The sequence below is a fragment of the Crocodylus siamensis genome, chromosome 2 (assembly GCF_052110815.1).
Source record: "Crocodylus siamensis isolate JL-2025a chromosome 2, ASM5211081v1, whole genome shotgun sequence".
Taxonomy (NCBI): domain Eukaryota; kingdom Metazoa; phylum Chordata; order Crocodylia; family Crocodylidae; genus Crocodylus; species Crocodylus siamensis.
In genome coordinates this window covers 290,811,306-290,833,134 of record NC_143396.1, presented here as the reverse complement: position 1 = coordinate 290,833,134, position 21,829 = coordinate 290,811,306, and the positions used below count along the sequence as shown (strand labels likewise).

Here is a 21,829-nt window from a genome sequence, read left to right as displayed (position 1 = left end):
CAGGGCAGGCACATGAGGTGCAGCATCTGTGTGGATGGAGTCACACGAGACGATCACGACCAGGCAGCATTTGGGATCTGCAGCCCTGCGCGCTCTCCCTCTACGCTTCAGTGCTCCCAGGCAGCCTGACCCTAAGCCCAGTGATCCCAGGGGACCCTTCGGACTGGGGTCAGATGTTGTCTGAGGGGGTCATCCTGTCCTTCCATGACATGCCCGGTGACAGTCCCTGACCAAGAGCTTTGCAAACTGCACAGCAGGTCTCTTGGAGCTTCTTGAGGCCGTGTGGACACCAGCACGCACAAGAGCACCTTGCCCGCAGCTTTCCTTTGTAAGCCTCTTATAAGCAGCCACTATGGGACACAGAGGAAAGTCCAGCTGCTTCACATTCTCCTTGGAGGCGGTCATGTCCCCACTCAGCATTATTCCAGTCCAGAGATGTCAGCGAGGTCTTGCAGAGCATGCCTTGTGTCTGGTCGCTTGAACGGCTGCCCAGTGCTGAGGGCCATCCCAGATCAGACTGGTTGGACATCCTGCTGCTCTAATTAGCCAGATGGAAAAGCCAGTTATGTGGCACGCTGCCCTGGCACTGGGGTAACGTGCACAAACCCAACAAGAGAGGAGGTGCTGTGAAGTCCAGCGGTGAGAGTCACTCAGTGTTGGCCACCGTATGACGGGACGGGGTGAGAGATACGAGGGCTCGTCCTGCTCCAGCTGTGACTTCTCACTGTGACATTGGGAAGCTCCATCCTTAGCAGTTGTTAAGACGCGGGTAGACAAAGCCTTGGCGGGGATGATCTAGTTAGGGGTGGTCCTGCTGTGATCGGGGGCGGGGGTTGCACTAGATGCGAGCTCCTGGGGTCCCTTCATCCCTCATTTTCTGTGATCCTATGCTGGGTCCTGCCCCAGTTTGTGATGACGAGGATGGTTCCAACCAGCTTCACAAAACCAGGTTGGGGTCTCCTGATGAAAATCATGAGGGAATTATCCAATGGCCAACAACATCAGGAGATGGCTTCCCATAAGCTTTGGAGTGGGCCATACAGACTTATAAAATGTTAGAAAAAACAGGTTATAAATGGCCCTCAGGAGGTCACACCTACTCCAAGCCCTCTGCTCAAGGCAGAATTATCTTTGTTGAACTTATTCTAGACAAGTGTTTGCCCAAACTGCTCTTAAAAACTTCCAGTGATGGAGACACCATGACCTCTCTGGATAGTCTCTTCCACTGGTGAACCATCCTCAAATTGAAAAAGTTCTTCCTCAGCGCCAACCTGCATTGTCCTTGTCGCAGTTTAAGGCTGTTACTTCTTGTCCCGTTTCATGCAGACACACCATCACATCCTCTTTATGGCCACCCTTTGTGTATTGGAAAACTATGATCAAAATTCTCCGCCATCCTCCTCTTCTCCTGACTCCGTTATCCCAGGTCTTCCAGACTTTTCTTATTTCCCCAACTTCTAATCAGACGTGCTAAGTCTAATTATGTCTCACCCAACTTTTGGTACACTGCGATTGCCAAATAATCCTCTAAAATTCCCCTTTGCTTCCTTCCCATTGTGCTCCATGCAAGAGTTGACCTCCTTTTGCAATGGGAATGGCTCGTTTGGGTTTAACAAATGCCAGTGGGAAACCGTCACCTGGAAACTACCAGCTTGGAGAAGGAAGTAGTACCATCTGCCTCTCAGCAGACAGAGGCCCTTCGAAGATGAAGAGGAGCATTTCCTCCTCTGCTGCTGAAGGAAGTGAGGAGTTGTGCCAGTTCCCAAGCTGAGTGATGGTGAGGGAAAGTGGCGCTGGACGAGCTGCTGCTGCTCATCTTGGCATTGCCTGGGCCATGGAGAGCCAGACTATTTCTTGAGAAATCACTGCAAGGAGCTGTGCCAGGCATTCTTCCCTTTCTGATTTGATTTTCCTTTCATGTTACTTCCTCTCTCTCTTTAAAATATGTAATTTTCTGCATGCAAGAACTCTGTGAACCAGCACCTCTTCCTGTTCTGCTGACAGACAGACAGAGGAAAGAATCCAGCCGGGTCCGCATGCGAGGCTCTGGAAGAGGTGGATGCAGCTTGTGGCATCAGAGCCATCCTTCCCTCAGACCCTCTAGCAGCTCCTCTGCAGAGATCAGGGTAGCTGGGCAGGGAAGATGTGCTGGCGTGTTAGGAGCCAGGCAAGGAAACAAGGGTAGAGTTCAACCTGCAGAAGTGTCCATGCAAAGCATTGCTGCCCATTAGTCACAAGCAAGGGGTCCTTTCCTTGAGGAGAAAGCCAGCGGTACACGCCCAGAAGCTTTATTCATGTGTGCACATGACATCTGAAAATGCTAATCAGATGAGGATGGCTCAAATGGCTAGTAAGATGCCTACTCACCCAGAGCATCCAACTCAACTGCCTGCGTAGTCACAGCAATCACATGCATCCACCCCTCTCCTTTCACCAATGAGCTCTAAGTAGATACAACCATTGATGCCAGAGATGAGAGCAAGCAGCACATATTTTCAGCTGGTCTCTCATCCAAGCACAGACCAGGTCCAAACCTGCTTAACCAGTAAACCAAGCCAAGACTTTGGTTTATTGACCAAAGTCTTGTGGTCAGGTGGTTTTTACTGACCACAAGACTTTCCAGGAGTTGACCTTCCCCATCTTGTTAGCCAGGGGTTTATAACATCCAAGTGCCTTTCATGTGAAACCAGCAGCAATAACGAGGTCCTTGGTGGATTCCATGAGGTTTCTCTTTCCAATGAAAAATCTTCCTTTTGTTACCGATTTGCTTTTTCTTAAAGGTTTTCTTTGGTTGCTTTTTTCAGGGGCTGGGGGTTTTCTGGCTGGAAACAGGTCTCAGTCTCATAAGCTTCAGCCTCATGGAGAAAGACCACTCAAAAGAGGAAGATCTAGGATTTCTTTAGGAAACGCTGCATTTCCTGACCTGTAAGCAGGTCACTCTCCCAGCTTCCCTCTCAAGGCCAGTCAGCTCCTGGGTTTTCCAGCTAGTTATTTGCATAGGGCAAACTTGTCCGACAGAAGCCAAACAAAAGGTAGAACAAGCAAGTGTGCAAGAAATGAATCAACAGACATAAACCAAAACCACAGCTTTTTCTCTCTGCCCCTGGAAGCTTTCAACCCTCTTTGGGACTCAACCTTCATTCATTAATGATCTGCTGCAGCTGGCTCCCAGCCTTCTGGCCAGGCAGCCTATGACACGTTGCCTACCTGCAGCTGGGATTTCAGTCCCCCGAAGGTCGCATCTCCTTACACGGCTGTCAAGCCCCAGCTGGGGCACAGTCTCTGTCCTGCCCTTTTCACTCGTCACCCTGACAAGCCTGCGTTTCTCTCTCCCTCGCACCCCAGCAGGGATGCCTGGCTCAGCACAACTTTTGACGAAGAAGTTGGTCATGGGACCCTGATGGCTTGAAGAACAGAGGGGCAGATCTACAAATAGACTTAGGGGGTGAATAAGGTCCCTGAGACCAAAGCTATCACCCAGGAAACCACCACTTAGCTGCTGGAGGCACCTACATCCCAGAAGCACCATGGTTTGTGACTGTGCACCTGGGAGCAGTCTCTGTGCGGTGTGGAAGCACTTAATGTGTCATGCACCCCTGTGCCCAAGAGGGACTCAGGACTGAGGTGTTTCTCTGCCTCCCCTGGGAGAGCCTGAAGCTGGCGAGTGCTCCCAGCACCCAGACCCAGCACGGGGCCTGTGGAAGGGACCTGCTGGTGAGTGAGGAGATGAGGTCTTGACTGGAACTGGAGTTGTACTATTGTGAATGTGTACATGGGACTGAAGGGGCCTCCGGACACCACATCCAGTCCCCCCTGTCTCCAGACCGATGCCAGGATTCACCCAAATCATCATATCAGACCTTCATATGCAACTGCAAGCCACAAAGTCTGAGAACAGCAGCACACTCAACAGCCCCCTACAAAGACCCTGAACCACAGGAAACAGGGCTTAAAGGAAAGAGCCCTCCCTGTTTCACTGGCAACACCCCCAGCGTGACGGTAGCATGGCTCCTTCCCCTCCTCACCGAGTGGTGCTGTCCATCTTTGCAGGCAGCCTGCCTCTCTTGTGGGGGCTGTAATTAAGCCACAGGGGCTGTTTTGAGAGAGGGATCTGTTGGGCACGGAGCATACGATTGATGAGGGGTGGAATTCCCAAATAATCAGTTCTCTACGGAGCCCACGGAGGGAAAAATTCACTTGGAAACCTCCCAAGAAAAGAGGTGACATAGCAGGGCCCTGATGCTGCAGACAGAGCCAAGCACATGGACCTCTGTGCTAAAGCAGAGCCTCACAGAAGATAGGGCTGCTTTGCATGGGTCCAAGAGCAAGAGTGGGCTCTGGAGATCTGGAGCAGAAACCAGTGCTGAAGATGAGCACAGAGAACCAGGCCAGAGACGCAGCATGCCCCAGTGGCTGAAGCACTCAGGAGAGCCAAGTCTAGTATCAGCTCTGCTACTGACTTGCTGTGGGACCTCAGGCAAGTCACTTCATCCCAGTCCTGTCTATTCAGACTCTGATCTCTTCAAAGCAGAGGTCATCTCTTGCTTGATGTTTGTGCAGCTACAGGGGCCTGATCTCTACCAGGGCCACTAAATACCTCAGTATCAGTACATGACTGTGGTTAAGCCACCTAAGAAAGGAGGAACTACTGATCCAGTTTCAAGCAGCAGAAATCCTCCCTCTGTTTTTGGCTATGGCTAAGGAGAGGAGAGCTCAACCCCTCTTCCCGCTGTACTTTCCCCCTCAAGGCACAGCATTTACCTTCTTCCATGCTGGGCATAAACAGTCCCAAAACAGAGGTGGTGTGATATGGCAACAGCTCGGCGAGGAGTTCCCCTCTTAAGTATCCTTCCACAGCTGCAGCTGAGGCCAGCTTCAAAGGGCAGGACACTCTGCTCCTAGAGGAACACAGCAGAAGCAGGCAGGGTGTTTCCTACTCCTTCAGTAGGGGTGACATGAGATTAAAAGAACAGATCCTGAGCTGTTTGTTAGAAGAACCAAAAAGCACCAACCAGGGTGGGAAATGAAGGCCAAACCCAGCGGCCTTCTGGGAAGGTATGCATATAAGTGGATTACACTGTGAACAGACATATAGTTTAAGAAGTTCTTTTCTGATCACCAAAAGAACGACAGATTGTTAAGACAACTTCCAAACCACTTTTACGAGCTAGACGCTGAGCTTGGTATGAAAACCAAGGTTAGGTCTGAAGCTATTACCATATCCCACATACCACACACTCCAAAAAAGATGTGCGCCTTGTTCTAGGAAGGCAGAATGAAGAAAAAAAAAGCACCCTCCCCAAGTCAGGCCCATAAACTGACTGCAGAAGATCCTGACCCCATGGATGAATCCCGACCAGCCAAAGGCTACCGTTTTAACCCTTTCATGGCTGGTGCCAAATTGGCAGCAGCTTTTGGCTGCTCAACCAAAAGCTCCTGCCAATTCAGCAGCACTTGCAAAAGTGTTGAAACTAAATATGAGCCGAGGACTGCACTCTGCCCTTCCCCTGGGATTACAGCTCCCTATGCAGCCCTTACAGTGCTTGCATGTTTCCAGCTCAGAAACCAGCTCCCTGCTTAAGACATACACCTCAATTTTGGAGGGATAATTTTTGGGAAAGGGGTGCCCGAGGTGTGCCAGTAAATACAGTACTCTGAAGACAATCTACATTCTAAGGACAAAAATGTCATTTAGAGCACTTCCTAGCAGATGTGCTGATCTGACCCAGCAATGACATGGCTCTTTTGGACACTCACAGCATGATGAACCTGAGCAGATCTTCTGTCCCTAGCATGCCGCCGTAGGTCAGTGGTCTCTCGCCCTTCTCGTAGATCTTTACAACAGGGAATTGGGTGACATTCTGCTTGGCACAGACACCAGGCCAGTCCCAGCAGTTCACCCTGGCAAGGGAAACTCCTGAGGTTCCTGAAGGAGAAAACGCAAATGTTTACAATAACGTTACAAAGTCAAAAGCCAGAAAGAAGGAAACGATTCAAACCAAAAGCTTTTCCAGCCCTCCCATGGATATTATTGTATACACTTGTACTGAACAACATCAGAAATCTCTTCTCCTGTGGATCAAATCAAATGGCAGGGCCAGATTTTGATACCACTATATGCAAGTAAGATTATGCTTACACCACCGACCTACCATGCCAGCCTGGTCCCACCGCTGTCTCCTGCACTGGTCTTATTCCTTTTCATAAATCGGTTTTATTTATTTCAACTCTTCTTATTTGGTCTGTAACTATTTCTGATAGCTTCTCCCGGCTGACTGCCGCCTCCCCCGTATTAAGTGACCACTTTCATTATCATAATGTGGTTAACAAAAGCAATTGTTCCACCTGGTATTTAGCTTTAGGCTGGATCTGCTTTTTTCCCAGACCCCTAGGAAGGGCATTTGTGCCCAAGAGCTTTCCTAATTATACAGCTGGTCCAGTAATATGTATTCCCTAATCAACCTCGCTTCCTGAACTGGAAGCAGTACAGCCCAGACTACAGTAGGCTAGATGTATTTGAGCTTGCAGGGCTGGAGGAAATTCATCCCAGAGCACTTACAGAGCTAGGATCTCGGAAGCCATTACAAATTATCTGCGAATTCCTGAAGGATGATGGAGACCCCCTGAGGGGCTGGAAAAGCATCCCTGTCTTCAAAAGAGGAAAAGCAGGGCCTGGGGATTTTGGACTAGTCAGTCTAACTTGGATGCCTGGAAAGACACTAGAGCTAATATTAAATGAATGTATAAGCACCTGGAGGAGATGGGGACAGGTCATAAATACATTGTGCCAAACCAATTCAAATTCTCTTCTTTGACAGGATAACTAGCCTGGATGATAAGGGGAAACAATAGATAATATATCTTGATTTCAGCAAATCTTCGGACATGAATCCAGTTGAGTCTCAGACCAACTAGGGAAACAGTCTAGATGGAAGCACCATGAAGTGGGTGCCTGGCAGCTCGAAAACCCCACAGCAGTGGCTTGTTATCACTCAGACTAAGAGGGCACCTCAAGTGGGCTCCTGTAGGAGTCTGTTCTGGATCCAGTTCTACCTGACATTAGAGACTTGGATGTTGGACTAAATAAGACTGTATTTTCTGGTATATCACCTGCACTTTTCCCCTCCTAAAGACCGGCTGATGGAAGGGGGGAGCAGGGCACATTATATGTGAAAAAATACAGATCCCCATAGGTCTGGAAATTTGGGTCTCAGAGCCACTGAATTTAATACTGCCATTGCTCCCTATCAGATCTCTGGACCCACGGCCAGATGACATGATCCCACATGCTGGTCCACAGCCAGACCTGGCATGTGAGTAGGGTACAGCATGTGGCCCCAGACTTAGCATGCTATATCAAGCCAGCACATGGGGTCAGTCCACAGGCTCCATCCAGCTTGGTTACTTATCCAAGATAAGATCTTCTGTTCTTCATGCTTCCTTTCAGAAAGAGAGTGCGTATTATATTCTAGGGCATATTTCATAGATTTCATAGACATTCAAGCTGCAAGGAAGCCCAGAAGACCATCGAGTCCAGCCCCCCGCCCCAGGGGCAGGAAGTCAGCTGGGGTCATAGGTTCCCAGCAAGAAAAACATCCAGGTTTCTCTTGAAGGTGTTCAATGCAGGTGCTTGAACCACCTCCGCTGGCAGGCTGTTCCAGACCTTGGGGGCTCGGACAGGAAAGAAATTCTTCCTTATGTCCAGCCTGAAACGGTCTTGCAGGAGTTTGTGACCGTTCGACCTCGTCATCCCTCGGGGCGCTCTGGTGAACAGACGTTCCCCCAGATCCTGGTGGTCACCCCTGATAAACTTATAGGTGGCCATCAGATCACCCCTGAGCCTGCGCTTTTCCAGGCTGAAGACACCCATGGCTCTCAGCCTGTCGCCGTAAGGTTTGCTTTCCTGACCTCTGATCATGCGCGTGGCTCTCCTCTGGACTCTCTCAAGCTTCTCCACATCCTTTTTGAATTGTGGAGCCCAAAACTGGACGCAGTACTCCAGCTGCAGCCTCACCAAGGCTGAGTACAAGAGAAGGACATCCTGGGATTTGCCTGAGAAGCGTCTATGGATGCAAGCCAGCATTTTGGTTGCTTTACTAGCCGCAGCATCGCATTGCAGGCTCATGTTCATCTTGTGGTCAATGATGACCCCCAAGTCTCTTTCTTCCATAGTGCTAGCCAGCGTAGCACTGCCGACCCTATAAGGATGCTGCAGGTTTTTCCTCCCAAGGTGGAAACCTTGCATTTTTCAGTGTTAAACACCATCAGGTTCTCGTCCGCCCATTTGCTGAGCTTGTCCAGGTCAGCCTGGATCACCCGCCTGTCTTCAGGTGTGGATGCTTTGCCCCAGAGTTTGGTGTCACTGGCAAACTTGTCCAGTCTGCTTCTGACTCAAATGCCCACATCATTAATGAAGATGTTGAACAATATGGGTCCAAGGACAGAGCCTTGGGGGGGCCCCACTGGTCATGGGGCACCACAGTGATCGACTTCCATCAACCACCACCCTCTGGGTCCGACCACGGAGCCAGTTTCCCAGCCAGCGGATCGTGGTGGAGCCAAGGCCACAACTGGCCAGTTTTGCCAAGAGGTGATCGTGGGATACCAGATCAAAAGCTTTTTTGAAGTCAAGATATATGACATCAACCTCTTCTCCCTTGTCCAGGTGATAGGTCACCTGGTCGTAGAAGGAAATGAGATTGGTCAAACAAGACCTACCCACAACAAACCCGTGCTGGCTATCCCTTAGGATGTTAGCCTGGGCCAGTCCATTAAGGATGGCCTCCTTAATAAACTTTTCTAAGATCTTACCTGGGATAGAAGTCAGGCTAATGGGCCTGTAGTTAGCCGGATCCACTCTCCTCCCTTTCTTGAAGATCGGCACCACATTGGCCTTCTTCCAGTCTTCGGGCACTACACCAGAGCGCCAGGAGTTTTCAAAGACCCGTGCCAGGGGCTGGGCTATGATGCTCGCCAGCTCCTTGAGTACCCTGGGGTGCAGGTTGTCAGGGCCGGCTGACTTGAAGGTCTCCAGCTTCTCAAGATGTTCCTTCACGAGATCAGCATTAATGGAGGGCAGGGGATCTCCCTCACCCAGACCTCCCTGTCCCATAGCAGGCATGGGCGTCCCATGGGACTGATGAAAGACTGACGCAAAGTACCTATTTAATAGGTTGGCTTTTTCCTGGGCGTCAGTTGCCCCATCTGGTTTAGCAGGGGTCCAACATTGCCCTTGCCTTTCCTCCGGCTCCCCACATATCTGAAAAAGGACTTTTTGTTGTCCTTGATGCTTGAAGCTAGTTGGAGTTCAGTTGCAGCCTTGGCTTTCCTGGTTTGCTCCCTGCAGGACTGGACCAGTGCAGAATAATCCTCCTTGGAGGTGAATCCCGTCCTCCATCCTTTGTAGGCTTTTCTTTTCAGCCTCAGGAGGTCCGCTAGGTCCCTGGAGAGCCAGGGGGGCTGCTGTGCCTTCTTGCTGCCTTTCCTTCGAGATGGAATAGACTTAGCTTGTGCCTTGAGGATCGCTCCCTTGAGGAGCGACCACCCTTCTTGAACTCCCATCTCCCTGGGGTCATTGCCCCTGAGGGCCTGACCAACAAAGCCTCTTGAGCTTGTCAAAGTCGGCTTTTCTGAAGACAAGGACTTCCACATTGCTGACTGACTTGCCAGCTTTATGGTGGATGGTGAAGGTGATCAGCTCGTGGTTGCTGTCACCCAGCTTCCCATCGATCACTAGGTCGCTGATTAGGTCATCTCCAGTAGCCAGTACCAGGTCGAGCAGCGCTTTGCCTCTCGTTGGCCCACAGACTTCTCGAGTCAGGTAGAGGTCATCCACGCACGAGAGGAAGCTTTGTGACTGCTTGGATTTAGCTGAGTGATCTTCCCACGAGATGTCCGGGTAACTGAAGTCCCCCATGACAACCAAGGTCCTGGAGCAAGCGGCCTCAGTCAGTTCCCGGGCGAACTCCTGGTCAAGCTCAGGACTTTGAGTGGGAGGTCTGTAGTAGACTCCCACCGTTGTGTCCCCTGTGCTGTGTTCCCCATGGATTTTAACCCAGAGGGTCTCCAGTCATCCACCCCGGTCTCCAACATCAGCTTGCAGGGACATGTAGCTTTCCTTAACATAGAGAGCTACACCCCCGCCCCTTTTATCTACACCATCCCTCCTGTACAGGGTATCGCCCTCTATACCCGTGGTCCAGTCATGGGTGGAGTCCCACCAGGTCTCTGTTATCCCTATGACATCATAATTATTTGCACTGAGCAGGAGGCAAATAAGCTCCTCCTGCTTATTCCCCAAGCTCCTGGCATTTGTGTACAGGCAGGCAAGTGTCCCCTTGGGGGCTCCCTTAAGTGCCTTGGCCCGCTGGCTCTGCAAGGGTTGCTCAGCGGGCCAGCAGTGGCAGTAGTCCCCCCATCCCCCAGCGGGCTTAGTTTTAAAGCCCGGTGGAGCAGGTCAGCCATCTCTTCCCAGCAGCTCGCTGCCTCTCTCGCCAAAGAGCGGGCTGTGGTCATGGAAGCCAAAGCCTTCCCGATGACACCAGCTCCGCAGTCTTTGGTCCCTCTTGTCTGTAGTGCTAACCAGTGTAGCACTGCCAAGCCTATAGACAAGCTGCAGGTTTTTCCTCCCAAGGTGGAGAACCTCACATTTTTTGGTGTTAAACACCATCAGATTCTCATCTGTCCATTTCCTGAGCCTGTCAAGGTCAGCCCTATGCAAGAAAACACTGTTTATTTATGACACCAAGTTAAGAAGGGCAGCGAAGGCACTGAAGAAAGGACAGGACCTGCTTTCAGAATGATTGTGATAAATGGAAGGAACAGTTCAAAAATCAACAGGATAAAATCCAAAGAAGACAAGTGCACAATGCGACACTTTGAAGGAAACCGTGAGCACATGGATGCAATATAGGGGATAACAGGGTAGGCAGTGGCACAGAAGAACAGGGTCTATGGATTCCAGGGGCCCACAGAGTAGGTGTAAAACATGCAATGCTGCTGGAAAAATGGACGTGGCATTCTTGGATGCATTAATGGGAAGCCTGTATACAAGACACTGAGGCGAGAAGTTCCCTTTACTCAGCACTGGTGAGGTCCCAGCAGGAATGCTGTACTCAGTTTTGGGCAATGGACTTTGAGAACGATGCAGACAACCTGGAAAGAATTCAGAGGAGAGCAACAAGAAGGGTAAGAAGGAGAATAAGCTTCTGTTTGGAACAGAAAACTGAGGGGAGACCTGATAAAAGCTTTCCAATGCATAAATGGGTCTTAAAGAGAGGACAGACATCATGTTCTTCCATCTCCAGTGGGGGCTGGTTCAATTGGCAGCAAAGAAGTTTTGCATAAAGTATTAGGGAAAAGGCTTTCTAATGATGAGGGCTTTTAAGAACAAGTTATCTTGTTCCTAACAAGAACATCTGTCAAGGATGCCCTCAGGGTACACGATTCTGCCAGAGAACTAGATTTCTAGTTCCTCTATGGTTTCACTAGGCAACTCACTTTACCGCTCATTTAGGTTCTGTTTTGCAGCTGTTTTACGCTCAAGGGAATTTATTGCGTGTTCTGCACTCCGTCAAGCGTTGGTACAGCCAAACAACCCAGTCAGCCCCAAGCATAATTCCACGAAGACGGGAAGATGATGTTCAAACGCAGCAGCAAAGCACAAGAGGTTTGTATCATGATCTGAAACATGAGATGCATAAACATGGCCCTAAATCAACACCAGACAGCTGTTTTACTTAGCACATCTAATCTGGCACGTCTTCTGTTTCTCATTTCCCACCACAAAGTCACCTCAAATCTTTCCCCAAGCTGGAGGCAAAAGAGGGGGATGAGCATGAGGACATGGGATCTTATGAAAATGGATCCCCAGAGCGCTTTATTCCAAGAACTCTGGTGTATGGAGACAACCATTCATGGAATAGCTACTGATTGTATACGCCATCACGATTTATCAGTAGGCATCACATTATGAAAGGAAAATTCTGGTGACCTTCACTAACGCCCTCCCCAGGGGAAAAATGTCGTGGCATCCTGACCTGCACCATATTCTCAATGATGTGTCTTGGAGCAGCTAGAGCCAGTCTCTGCCCCAAAACAGCTAGTTTCACCACAAGGCTACTCCCAAAGTGGACCCAGCAAACCAGTAAGGGAAGCACAGGGGAACAATAAAACGTCTGCGATGAAGTAAACTTGACCTTCATCAAGGAAGAAGCCTCAGCTCTTTTCAAAAGGCACTCAGCTCCCCAGAGGATAGTGCCCAGCAGTCAGAGCTCGGCACCCTTTCTGCACAGCCACTTCCACCTAGCACAGCCTCTGGGTAGGCTCTTCTATCCAGGAATAAAGGGAGCCGGTCCTAATAGTCTCAGAGCTGGTCTGTAGTGCAGGGAGGCGAGAAGGAAGCAGGGCACGGATCTCACCTCCTGCTTTTCCTGGCTCTCTTTCCAGACCTGGCCTGGCATTAATGTGGGATATTACTGCTGCAAGCACGTGGAAGCCTACAGGACTGCCGGGATCATCTGCAGGTCATCAATGCCACAGGTACTATCTGGCTCTTTCTGACAATCGCTGGCTCCCGCACCTATCCCAGGATGAAGATGCTGGTCTCTGATCTCCTCCACCGCCCAAGGTCTCCCAAGAGACAGAAGGATCTTGCAGCACACATGCCATTACCTACCCCTGGCACTGCCTTGCCCAGAGATGTGGCAGGTGCCACTGGGATCCAGATCTCCATCTGCTTCCTTCCAACCCTCCAATGCCTACTGTTGTGGCCTGGACTGTACCTGACCCAGTCCTCCTACGTGGTAATTTATGTCTGTGCCCTTCTGGAGACACTTTACCCGTGACCCTTGTGAACCTCTGTTCCTTACATTTGCAGGATATTCAATGGTGCGCACTGCTGTGATCCACCTCACTCAGTCAGGAGATCTATTCACCGACGTAGCATTGTCCCTGCTCCCCAGCACACGCTCCATCCTGTTGGACTGCTCCAAAGGTACATGCTCTTGCTTGCACAAGCCTAAGGATGAGGGCACTGGGGGAGACAATGGGCAAATAATGGGCTGATACTTGTAGCACAGAAGTGACCCAGGAACCCTGGCTCACCCCTCTTCGCTGTGCTCAGGAGTTTGCTGTTTGGGATTGCTGCTTCAGCCCCATCAATTCTACCCATTCGGGATCCAACGGCAGCCCTCTCAGCCGGATGCCATTTCTCCTCAGCTACACCACTGCCTTTCCTTGCTTTGCATTCTGCCTGATAGGACAGGACCCACTCTGTGATGCCAGGGATGAGATCTCAGGCCCAAGTAGCTCAGTTAACTTGGGAGGCAGAGGGGGTTTCCATATTTCCTCATCGGGCTGCCCTTGGTGAGGTGACGGACATGCAGTTAGAGCTTGCTGGGAGCTTTGCCTTGGACTTCACCCTGGACAAGACTCTGCCCCTGGGCTCGAGGAGCCAGGGCTGCCGTGGCAGCACCTGTGAGCTCACACAGGAATGAGGAGGACAGTGTCAGGATCTGAAGAGTCAGGGAAGACGTTCTCAATTAGTCCAGGTGAGCCAAAACAGCATGGTTATTCTGGTGACAACAGTCCTTGAAGGTTTCCCTGTTTGTTTCTAGGATTCTCCTTCCACACAGAAAACAACAATCAGCAAAGCACCCGGACCCATTCCCTTCAGAGTATGAAAACCCCAGAAAATATCAAACCCATCATTGTGTGGACACTTCTCGAATTCCCACTCTGGGCTCCTGGCCTACCCTGCTTCTTCTTACAGGAACATCTCTGCCCCGTGGCAGAGCAGGTCACTGCTGCTGGTGGAGCTTGTGATGACGTCCACATCCAGGATGCTGGATAACATGAGGACAAGGTTACAGAAGCAAGAAAGCCCAGTCAAGGCCCGGCAGCCTTGCCAAGTGTGGAAATGAGCTTGAAGAGCAAGAGGCAGAGGAGAGACAAGGAACAACCATGGGCAGGTGCTTTAGAACAGTGTTTCTAAACCCGTGGGTCCCAAAAATATATGAGAGGGTCATGAACAAACTTTAAAAATGGGCCAACAAACTTTAAAATGCATTCTCCTTTAAAGGAAAAAATGGGAAACGGTGGCTTTTCCCTTGCAGGCTGGCAGAGTTCTAGCCTGCAAGGGGCTGCTTGGGGCCCCCCGTGCCCCAGACCCTGCCCCACACACTGGGTGGCTAGGGCGTAGGGGTGCGGAGCAGTGGGTCGGGAGTGAGGGGCACTTGGCCAGGACCGGCCATCAATGTTTAAAAATGGATCCTGGTACAAAAAGGGTTGAAAACTACTGCTTTGGAAGGAGGCACAGTGCTCTCTCCAAGGACAAATACCATCTGCCTCTATCTATTAAGTGATCCCCTGATGACGCAGGAGCTTTGTCTACAAGAATAACTCTCAGCCACCGCTGTGTGTTACTTATGCAACTCTGCTGAACAGCACAAGAGCGTGCTCATTCCCCGAGGGCCCTGTCCATCCGAATCCTTTTGTGGGGGCACAGCCTGCCATGGCAGATCACCCGTCTGCCTGATGCTAATTTGCCTCCAGCCGTCGGCCCCTTTGTACAGGCAGAAAGAGCTGTTCATCTGAGCCGTAGCTGGCTAGCACTCAAAGGGGCCTTCTCACGTGCTGTGGCTTTGGTACGCAGCACTTGCTGAAAGGTGTTGCTCACGTGCTCCACACTTTGTAACACCCAACTGCATTGTTGGGCATTGTCCACTGGTGGCCTCTTTGTCCTGTAGATGTGGGGCACGCAGCCTTCAGCAGGGCTCCTCGTGGCTTCCATCAGACAGACAATAAGCAAGAGCAAGGCTCCAGGCTTGACAAAGCTTGGCTCTTCTGCCCGTGCGGCGCCAGGCCCTGTGGTGGAGGGCTCAAACTGGCCTTTCCCATGTTATTGTGCTCTCAGTTACAAGGGTGTCATCCCCAACAGTGCCGCTGAAGGTAATGGAGCCATGGACACACAGCAGCACGACTGGAACAGATTTTGACTTGACATGCAATCTTCAGTTCAACAAAGTCTCCCAACAGGGTTGGGACAGGGAAAAGGTGCTTTAATTTTCCTTAACTCTAGCCTGACTCAGTTCCATTTCCCCCCAGATCTACTCTCCAGGAGTGTAAGAGCAGAAGGCAGGGGTCTGGGAGGGACCTGGGTCTCTGCGTAATGGTCCGTAATGGGCTGTGCCAAGCCTAGAGAAGGTAGAGCAGCCTGCAAGGGGGAGGGCAGTGTATTAAATGGAGGAAATTCTGACTCCAGTGAAATCAATTAACCTTGGCCAGGATTTCACCCCTGCACAAATGCCCATTCCAGCTTCCCTCCTGCAGGAGGACAGGATATGGGGCCTAAGCACCATGTGCTCCATAGCAGCGCTGAAGAACATTAGTCTTACCTTTCAGTTCCATGGCCACCTCCACATAGGACTGCAGTGTTGCTAGAGACACGGCTTCCCCTAAAACAGACAAAAAAGGCCTGGTCAGTAGTGGTGCCAGTGCATTACTGACAGCACCTCTGCTACTGAGGTGTCAGGCACTGTCAGCAGGGGGGCAGCTCTGAATTATGACCATGCTTCTCCTGCATCTCTTACTGCTTCCAGCTTTAGGATCATCTGAGGAACCACAACAGTATTTTGAGGCTGTAAGACATCAAGAACGCTAGATACTACAAGGGCCATCTTCCACAGAAAACAGGCCATGTCTACATTATTACTGTGCTGTCATTTAGTACTTGCATACCCATGTACTAAATGACTGTGCAGTAATCAGTGTAACTGTGGAGTGGCGTCCCTGTGCAGCTTCCTGGTGATGCTGACTGTGCACTAGCTTGTTACAACTGTGCAGTAGCGTTGTGTCATAGTTCATGCCCTGTGACGCTACTGCGCAGTATTGACAAGCTACTGCACAATAAGCAACTCGTGTAGATGCGGCCACAGAGAATTATCCTGGAATGAGGCACACCCGGGAGACAGTAGAGCACCACTGCGTTTATTTTGCACTACAGAAGCTCAAAATATTTCATTTTTGAAGGTTTCACTGCCCCTAGATACAATCTAATCAGGATGAATCAACTACAGCTGTCAGTCAAATCGCATTGCTTAGGTCTGGGACGGTACCCAAGGTCTTGGAGAGAGATCATTTTAACAGCTTATATCAAAATAAAAATCAAGGCTCATCAAAACAGAGACAGAGAAATACGACTGACATTTAGGTGCCTGTACTCACAGCTGGCGTAGAACAGCACCGCTGTGTGGCCAGTCTCAGTCACGGCTGGGTGAAACGTCTCCTCCGTCAGGGTTCGGATGAGGTCTAAAGGGAGTTCTCTCTTCCGGTCTCTGTGAATGGCCTCTACCACCTGGTCATCTTGCACATCTGTAATTCAGCAGCAGTAGATGAATGCACAAATGATGCTGGAATTCACTGTTTCCAAGCATTTGAGCGCAAGGAAAAGACAGATATGGGGGGCGGTATTATTATGGAGCTATGTGGCACTAGGTTATTATTATGTCCTAAGGCACTAGGTGCTGTACATACCTATTACGAAAAGAGTCCTTGCCACAAAAAGCTGGCAACAGGTGGCTACAAGGAGAGGGCCAAAATGCAGCAGAGCACCAGTCCCAATCAGGGCATGAAGCAGCAGCTGTTACTCGCTCCTACACCATTTCCTACTCATCGGACACATCTACACATGCAATTAATGTACACGAATAAAACTCCAACGCTTGTTGCTCTGGAGTTTATTACTCCCAGGCACACTGTTTGAATGCGTGCCCAGGAGCAACTCGAGCAATAAGCTCTGGAGTTTACTTATGCACAGCATGTTGAGCCAGGCTGGAGCAGCCCTGGATGTCAGGAAGTCCAGGGGTTTAGCCTTCCAGCCTGGAGCTGCTCCCCCAATGTCAGTGTGCTGCGGAGGGGCTGGCTGGGTCACAAGGATACTGCAGTGTGGGTCTAGCTGGCAGGCAGCCCCTGCACTGAAGCGCCTTCATGTCCTAGCCAGCTGGGGCAGCATCTACACTTGCACTGCTGCAGAGTAAAAAACTCCACAGCAAGATAGTACTTGGATAGTACTTGTACAAGTACTACTCTGCTGCAGAACTAATTATTTTACTCTAGCCTAATAGCGGTGCACATGTTGGTGTGGAGATGTTTACTGTGCAGCTAATTAGTCTACTGCACAGTAAATGTCTTGTGTAGATGCATGCACTCATTAGAAACTTAGTGCTCCACTGAAGTGACTGGGATTAGGCCAATTTATGCCAGGGAAGGATGTGGGTTGCAGAGAAAAGAATACCCTTTTTCTAGGATACACGCTGCATTTGTGTTTGTCTTGGACAACTTCCTGTCTTATGTGGGCTCTTGGTTTCCCTGAGAACTTACATAAAAGGATTGGAAACAGAGACAGTTTTTTTTTCCAGAAAACAAGTGATTTTTAAAGCACAGACCAGGTGAACATGTGCCCCTGGGCCCCCTGGCCAAGAAAAATGGAGTTTGAATGCAGAGCTCAAATGAGCTCTCAAAGAGACAGCAGCCCACACTGTCCAAGAGACTCGTGGTTTATTTCAGTGTCCTGATTTGCAGTGTCCCAAAGGGGGATAATTTCAGCTTGTGCTGGCCACCCAGCTTCCAAAAAATCAGGCCCCTCTAAGATGCTTCAAGTTGGACACCTAATAATTTAAGCCCCTTGTTTCACTGGTTAACTCTTCTTAGGATGTAAAAAGAAAACATTACTTCTAGCCTTATCACCGTAAATAGCAGATGGATAACAACTCAATGAGCTGCGGCAACTTTGCCCAATCTGGTGGACAATTACTCCTGGAAGATTCAGAAGTAAGGCACTACTGGGGTAAATTACACTGATTTATGTTTCATCTATCCACTTCTGTGTGGGACATCCATTTGCTAGAGGCAAGTGGGCTTGCAGGTCATCCAGCAGCAAGGCAGAGTAATAGCTGTCTGCTTGTGTGGGCAACCTCAGGACAGCTGTATGTCTGTCTGTTCCTGAATCTCCTGTCATTTATAGCAGCATACAGAACCGAAGTCATTTACACAAGGGCATGTGTCCATCTATCCACAGCCTTCACAATCAATTAGCACACGGCTACATATGCAAAGAATCCCAAACACCAGCACTACCTTTATCACTATTCTCTTTTTCTTCCTCGTCTTCTTCCTCCTCGTACTCCTGGAATTGTTCCCCTTTCAGCTTATTTTCCACGAGGGCAATAATTTCATCGGTATCCTCCAAAACCAGATACTTGATGGGCACACCCTGGGGGAAAAGCAGAGCATCAGCTGTGACAACATATTTGCTTTTGACTGTGCCTGGGAACAGCTGGACTCACTACAAATTAGACAGAGCTACAAGGGTGTCCTGTTCCAAAATCAAAGGGACCATATTGCCCCTTTTCTGGAACTGATAAATGCTCCTGAATCCAGAGCTAAGACATATAGAGTGCCTATACACATGCAGCAAAGCTGCTCCGATGTGCTGTAATTAAAGCACATCAGAGCAGACTTGGTTAATCAAGTCTGCTGAAGCATGGTAATTACCGCTCTCCAGCAAACCCCAGCATCTTGTGCATTAGCATCCCCATGCTGAAAAATGGCAGCGGGGACACTAATGCACGAGACCCTGGAGTCTGCTGGAGCATGGTAATTACCACGCTCATTTGACAAGCTTTAGTTAAATCGCTGCTGCCACTGCCACCATTTTTCAGCACAAGGGTGCTTATACATGAGTCGCTTCAGTGCCCCCCACACACTCCTGAAGCACGTGTGTAAATGCCTGTAGTGTGCAGACTGATGCCTAGAAGAGCTCCATTCAGCTTGGCCTGTTCCTTGAATGGAGCCCTTCTAGGCACCAATCTGCCCCTACTTGTCCCTCCTTTTGTGCTCTCATGTAGCCAGAGCAAGGTAACATAGACAAGAAAGGGTGGCTCATATAGCCTATGACAGTGATGCTTCAGGTCACCCCTAAACAGCAGTGTAGATATACCTTCTCTGGCCTTGATCACTATAATATCATGGTATTAAGTGTTGTTAACCTCACAACAAAGCCCTGTGTGACAGAAAAGTATCCTTCCCATTTGACAGATGGAGAAATGAGGCACAAGACATTTTCTCTGCCTTCTGCACCTGGGAGCCTGTCACAAATGATCTTCCTGGGGAAAACACAAATCTCTGCTAAAGGAAAGAATCTGGGCTGAAGCCAGATTATCACTGAATGAAACCAAGAGGGCAACTACATTGATTTCTATTCTCACTTTCCACTTGTTGCATTGGCTTTCCCTTCTTTATGTGACCTTGCACTTGTAACACAAGAAGGCTGCTTTAGCCTCCTGGATACAATGGGACCTGCTGGTTCACAGACAGAGCAAAACAGATTTTGAGAGAATATTCATTTTTAATAAATTGCGCTGTGGAAAAAATGAAGTGGAAAAACCCCAGCAGTTCATCCCGCTGGCTCAGAGGGCGGGAAGGAGCATGTGCGTGTCACTCACCAGCCAAGTGGCACTTCTCATGGGAAAGGGAGATTCCCGTTTAGTCCTGCCTGCCTTGGAAGCAACACCAGTCATTACCTTGCAGCAGCTGATACTGCGCTACATCCATCAGCACAAGCTGGGTCGGGTCCTTCTGCTGTTCCCCACACTCTCATCGCGCCCTGGCCAGCCAAAGTCGTTTTGTGCTACTCCTTCTCCAGGCCATTAAGAGCTAGAATAAGTAATGCTAGAGCTGCTGGCTCACATGGACACAGCCTGACTCTTTGCTTTCCATCTCTTCATTAGTTTTGGACATCACTGGCTGCCTCTCACCCCACCATGATTTGGTTTCTTAACTAGATGCTTCTAAGGGACTTTGTTAAAGGCCCTTTTAAAGTCCAGATCCTTGGAGACTTCTATGGGACCAGCTACCAGCTCTCTGCACCGGGTACTTCATTGACACTTAGATGCCTAGCTCCCCAAATAAATGCTTGCTTCCTCTTGACTCATGAGATCTTGGGGGCAGCAGGCCTGGGCAGCTGTGCCGTGACCCACCTGTGCACTTACAAAAACAAACAAAAAACAACCCCCCCTTCTTTTAAGCCTTCAGGGGAAACTGTTAAACAACAGCAAGGAAAACCGCTGTGAAAAATCCCTTGCTACGTTTGCCATGTTCAGAAACACGCCACATAAATACAAGGACCCACCTCCTCTGCTGTCTTCAAAGCAACGTTAGACTGGAGAAGGACATTCAGACCCAAGGAGTCCCTTTGGAGATACAAACACGTCACGTTATGCACAAAGCAATGGCCTCCTCTCTGCCTGGCGGGCTGTGCTGTGCCACTGGCAGCAGAGCACCTTGTGGAGATATGTAGGAGCTGAGGGATTCACTCAGCACTTGGCAAAGCTCCCGTGAATGAGGACGGTGCAGGATCAGGGCCCCAGCACCTTCCTGGCCAGTCACTATGAAGTGACGTCAGCAATGAGCATATCCCCCCTGACCTTTGCCTTTCCCCATACCCCATGGCCCAGGGCCCAACCTGGCCTGCTTGAGGCTTTTGTCTCACATGCCAGGTTGCCTTGGGGCAGGGGGCCATCATGCTGGCAGAGAACTAGCCCAGTCGGTCTCACTCAGTCCCACAAGGAGCTTTGCTGCCAGCCTCCTGGGACAGGGGGGCTGGAGCTCAGAGCTTCCCCCCAGGTGCTGCCCACCAGTGTCAGTGCCCAGGCCCACACGAGAAGGCGGCAGTCCTGGCACCCAAGCAGCATTGGTAGGGAAGGTGCCCAGACTGCATGGAGGGTGCTCAGTCCCAGCCCTAATCCAGTGCAGTGGAGCAGAAAATCTTCTAAGGGCAAACCGGACCTCACTGAGGAACAAGGTTCTCCAAAGCTCCTGCCACAGCCTAAGGCTTCACCTGCTCAGGATGGCAGGACAGCTCAGGAAACCCTGCTCCCAGCATGACTTTGCCCATGATGTCACTTGCTAACCCCTGCGGAGACAGCCGGAGCCCCTGGGGTGGCATCTCCAAGCATTAGAGTGGAGCAGGAGGGCTAAACTGGGGTAGGGCCTCAGGGCAGGGGTAGCCTCTCTTTCCCTCATGCAAAGGGACTCCAAGGAGGCTGCTCCACACTGGTCCCAGCACCCGGGTCTCAGAGCATGCACCAGACAGTCCAGAGCAATCTCAGAGGCCAGCCTCAGCTCCAGAGCATATTGGCAGGTACAGATGGGCAGGGCGTGGGCAGGGCTGGGCCAGCCCGCACCTTCCTAGGGTGAGGTTTAGACCAGCCCATGGGCCCCAGGCAGGTCCCACAGGGCACAGCCGCCATCCAGTGCCCTGATAAGAGTATGATCGATAGAAACCTCTGGGCCCTAGGGGCCCTACCCAGCACAAACCCATGTGGTCACAACTCCCAGCCCTTTCTGGGGGTTATTTAGTCTTCACTGAAGAACAAAACTAACCTTAGCCTGAACTCTCTCCCCAACCAGCTGGGTCTAAGGGCTCTCCCTGTCAGGCCTTCTGCATGACCATGGAGTTCCTCTGACCCAGATCAGGGCCGGGTCATGCTTCCTTCTCCCTGTGCAGCTGGATCAGAGACAGGTCATGCCCTCCCCTCCTCACAGAGCCAGGGTGGAACCAGGCCAAGCCCTCTTACCCCTGCTGCACCCACCCCAGGTGCCAGAATGAGTCCACCAGCCAGATCTGGACAGCGGATGAATCAGGCACTGTTCATGTGGCCCACCATGCAAAAAAAGTAGATCACCACTGCCCGGGACCATCACAGCTATACCATCACTCTAACGCTGCCCTGACTGTGAGAGCATGATACCGAGCTGACTTCGATGTAAC

At 50.5% G+C, this 21,829-nt stretch overlaps 1 protein-coding gene across 3 annotated transcripts in view; it reads right to left on the bottom strand.

Moving 5' to 3' along the window:
• Positions 1-21,829, bottom strand: part of TXNDC16 (thioredoxin domain containing 16) — a 66,620-nt gene that overhangs the window by 10,879 nt on the left and 33,912 nt on the right. For all 3 annotated transcript variants that reach the window (XM_090034405.1, XM_090034404.1, XM_090034407.1), the window contains 6 exons: positions 20,189-20,249; positions 18,136-18,271; positions 16,225-16,371; positions 15,396-15,455; positions 5,758-5,926; positions 4,762-4,898 (listed from right to left, as the gene is read on the bottom strand). In XM_090034405.1, the coding sequence (XP_089890531.1) occupies positions 4,762-4,898; positions 5,758-5,926; positions 15,396-15,455; positions 16,225-16,371; positions 18,136-18,271; positions 20,189-20,249 (710 nt within the window). The remainder of the gene's footprint in view (positions 1-4,761; positions 4,899-5,757; positions 5,927-15,395; positions 15,456-16,224; positions 16,372-18,135; positions 18,272-20,188; positions 20,250-21,829) is intronic.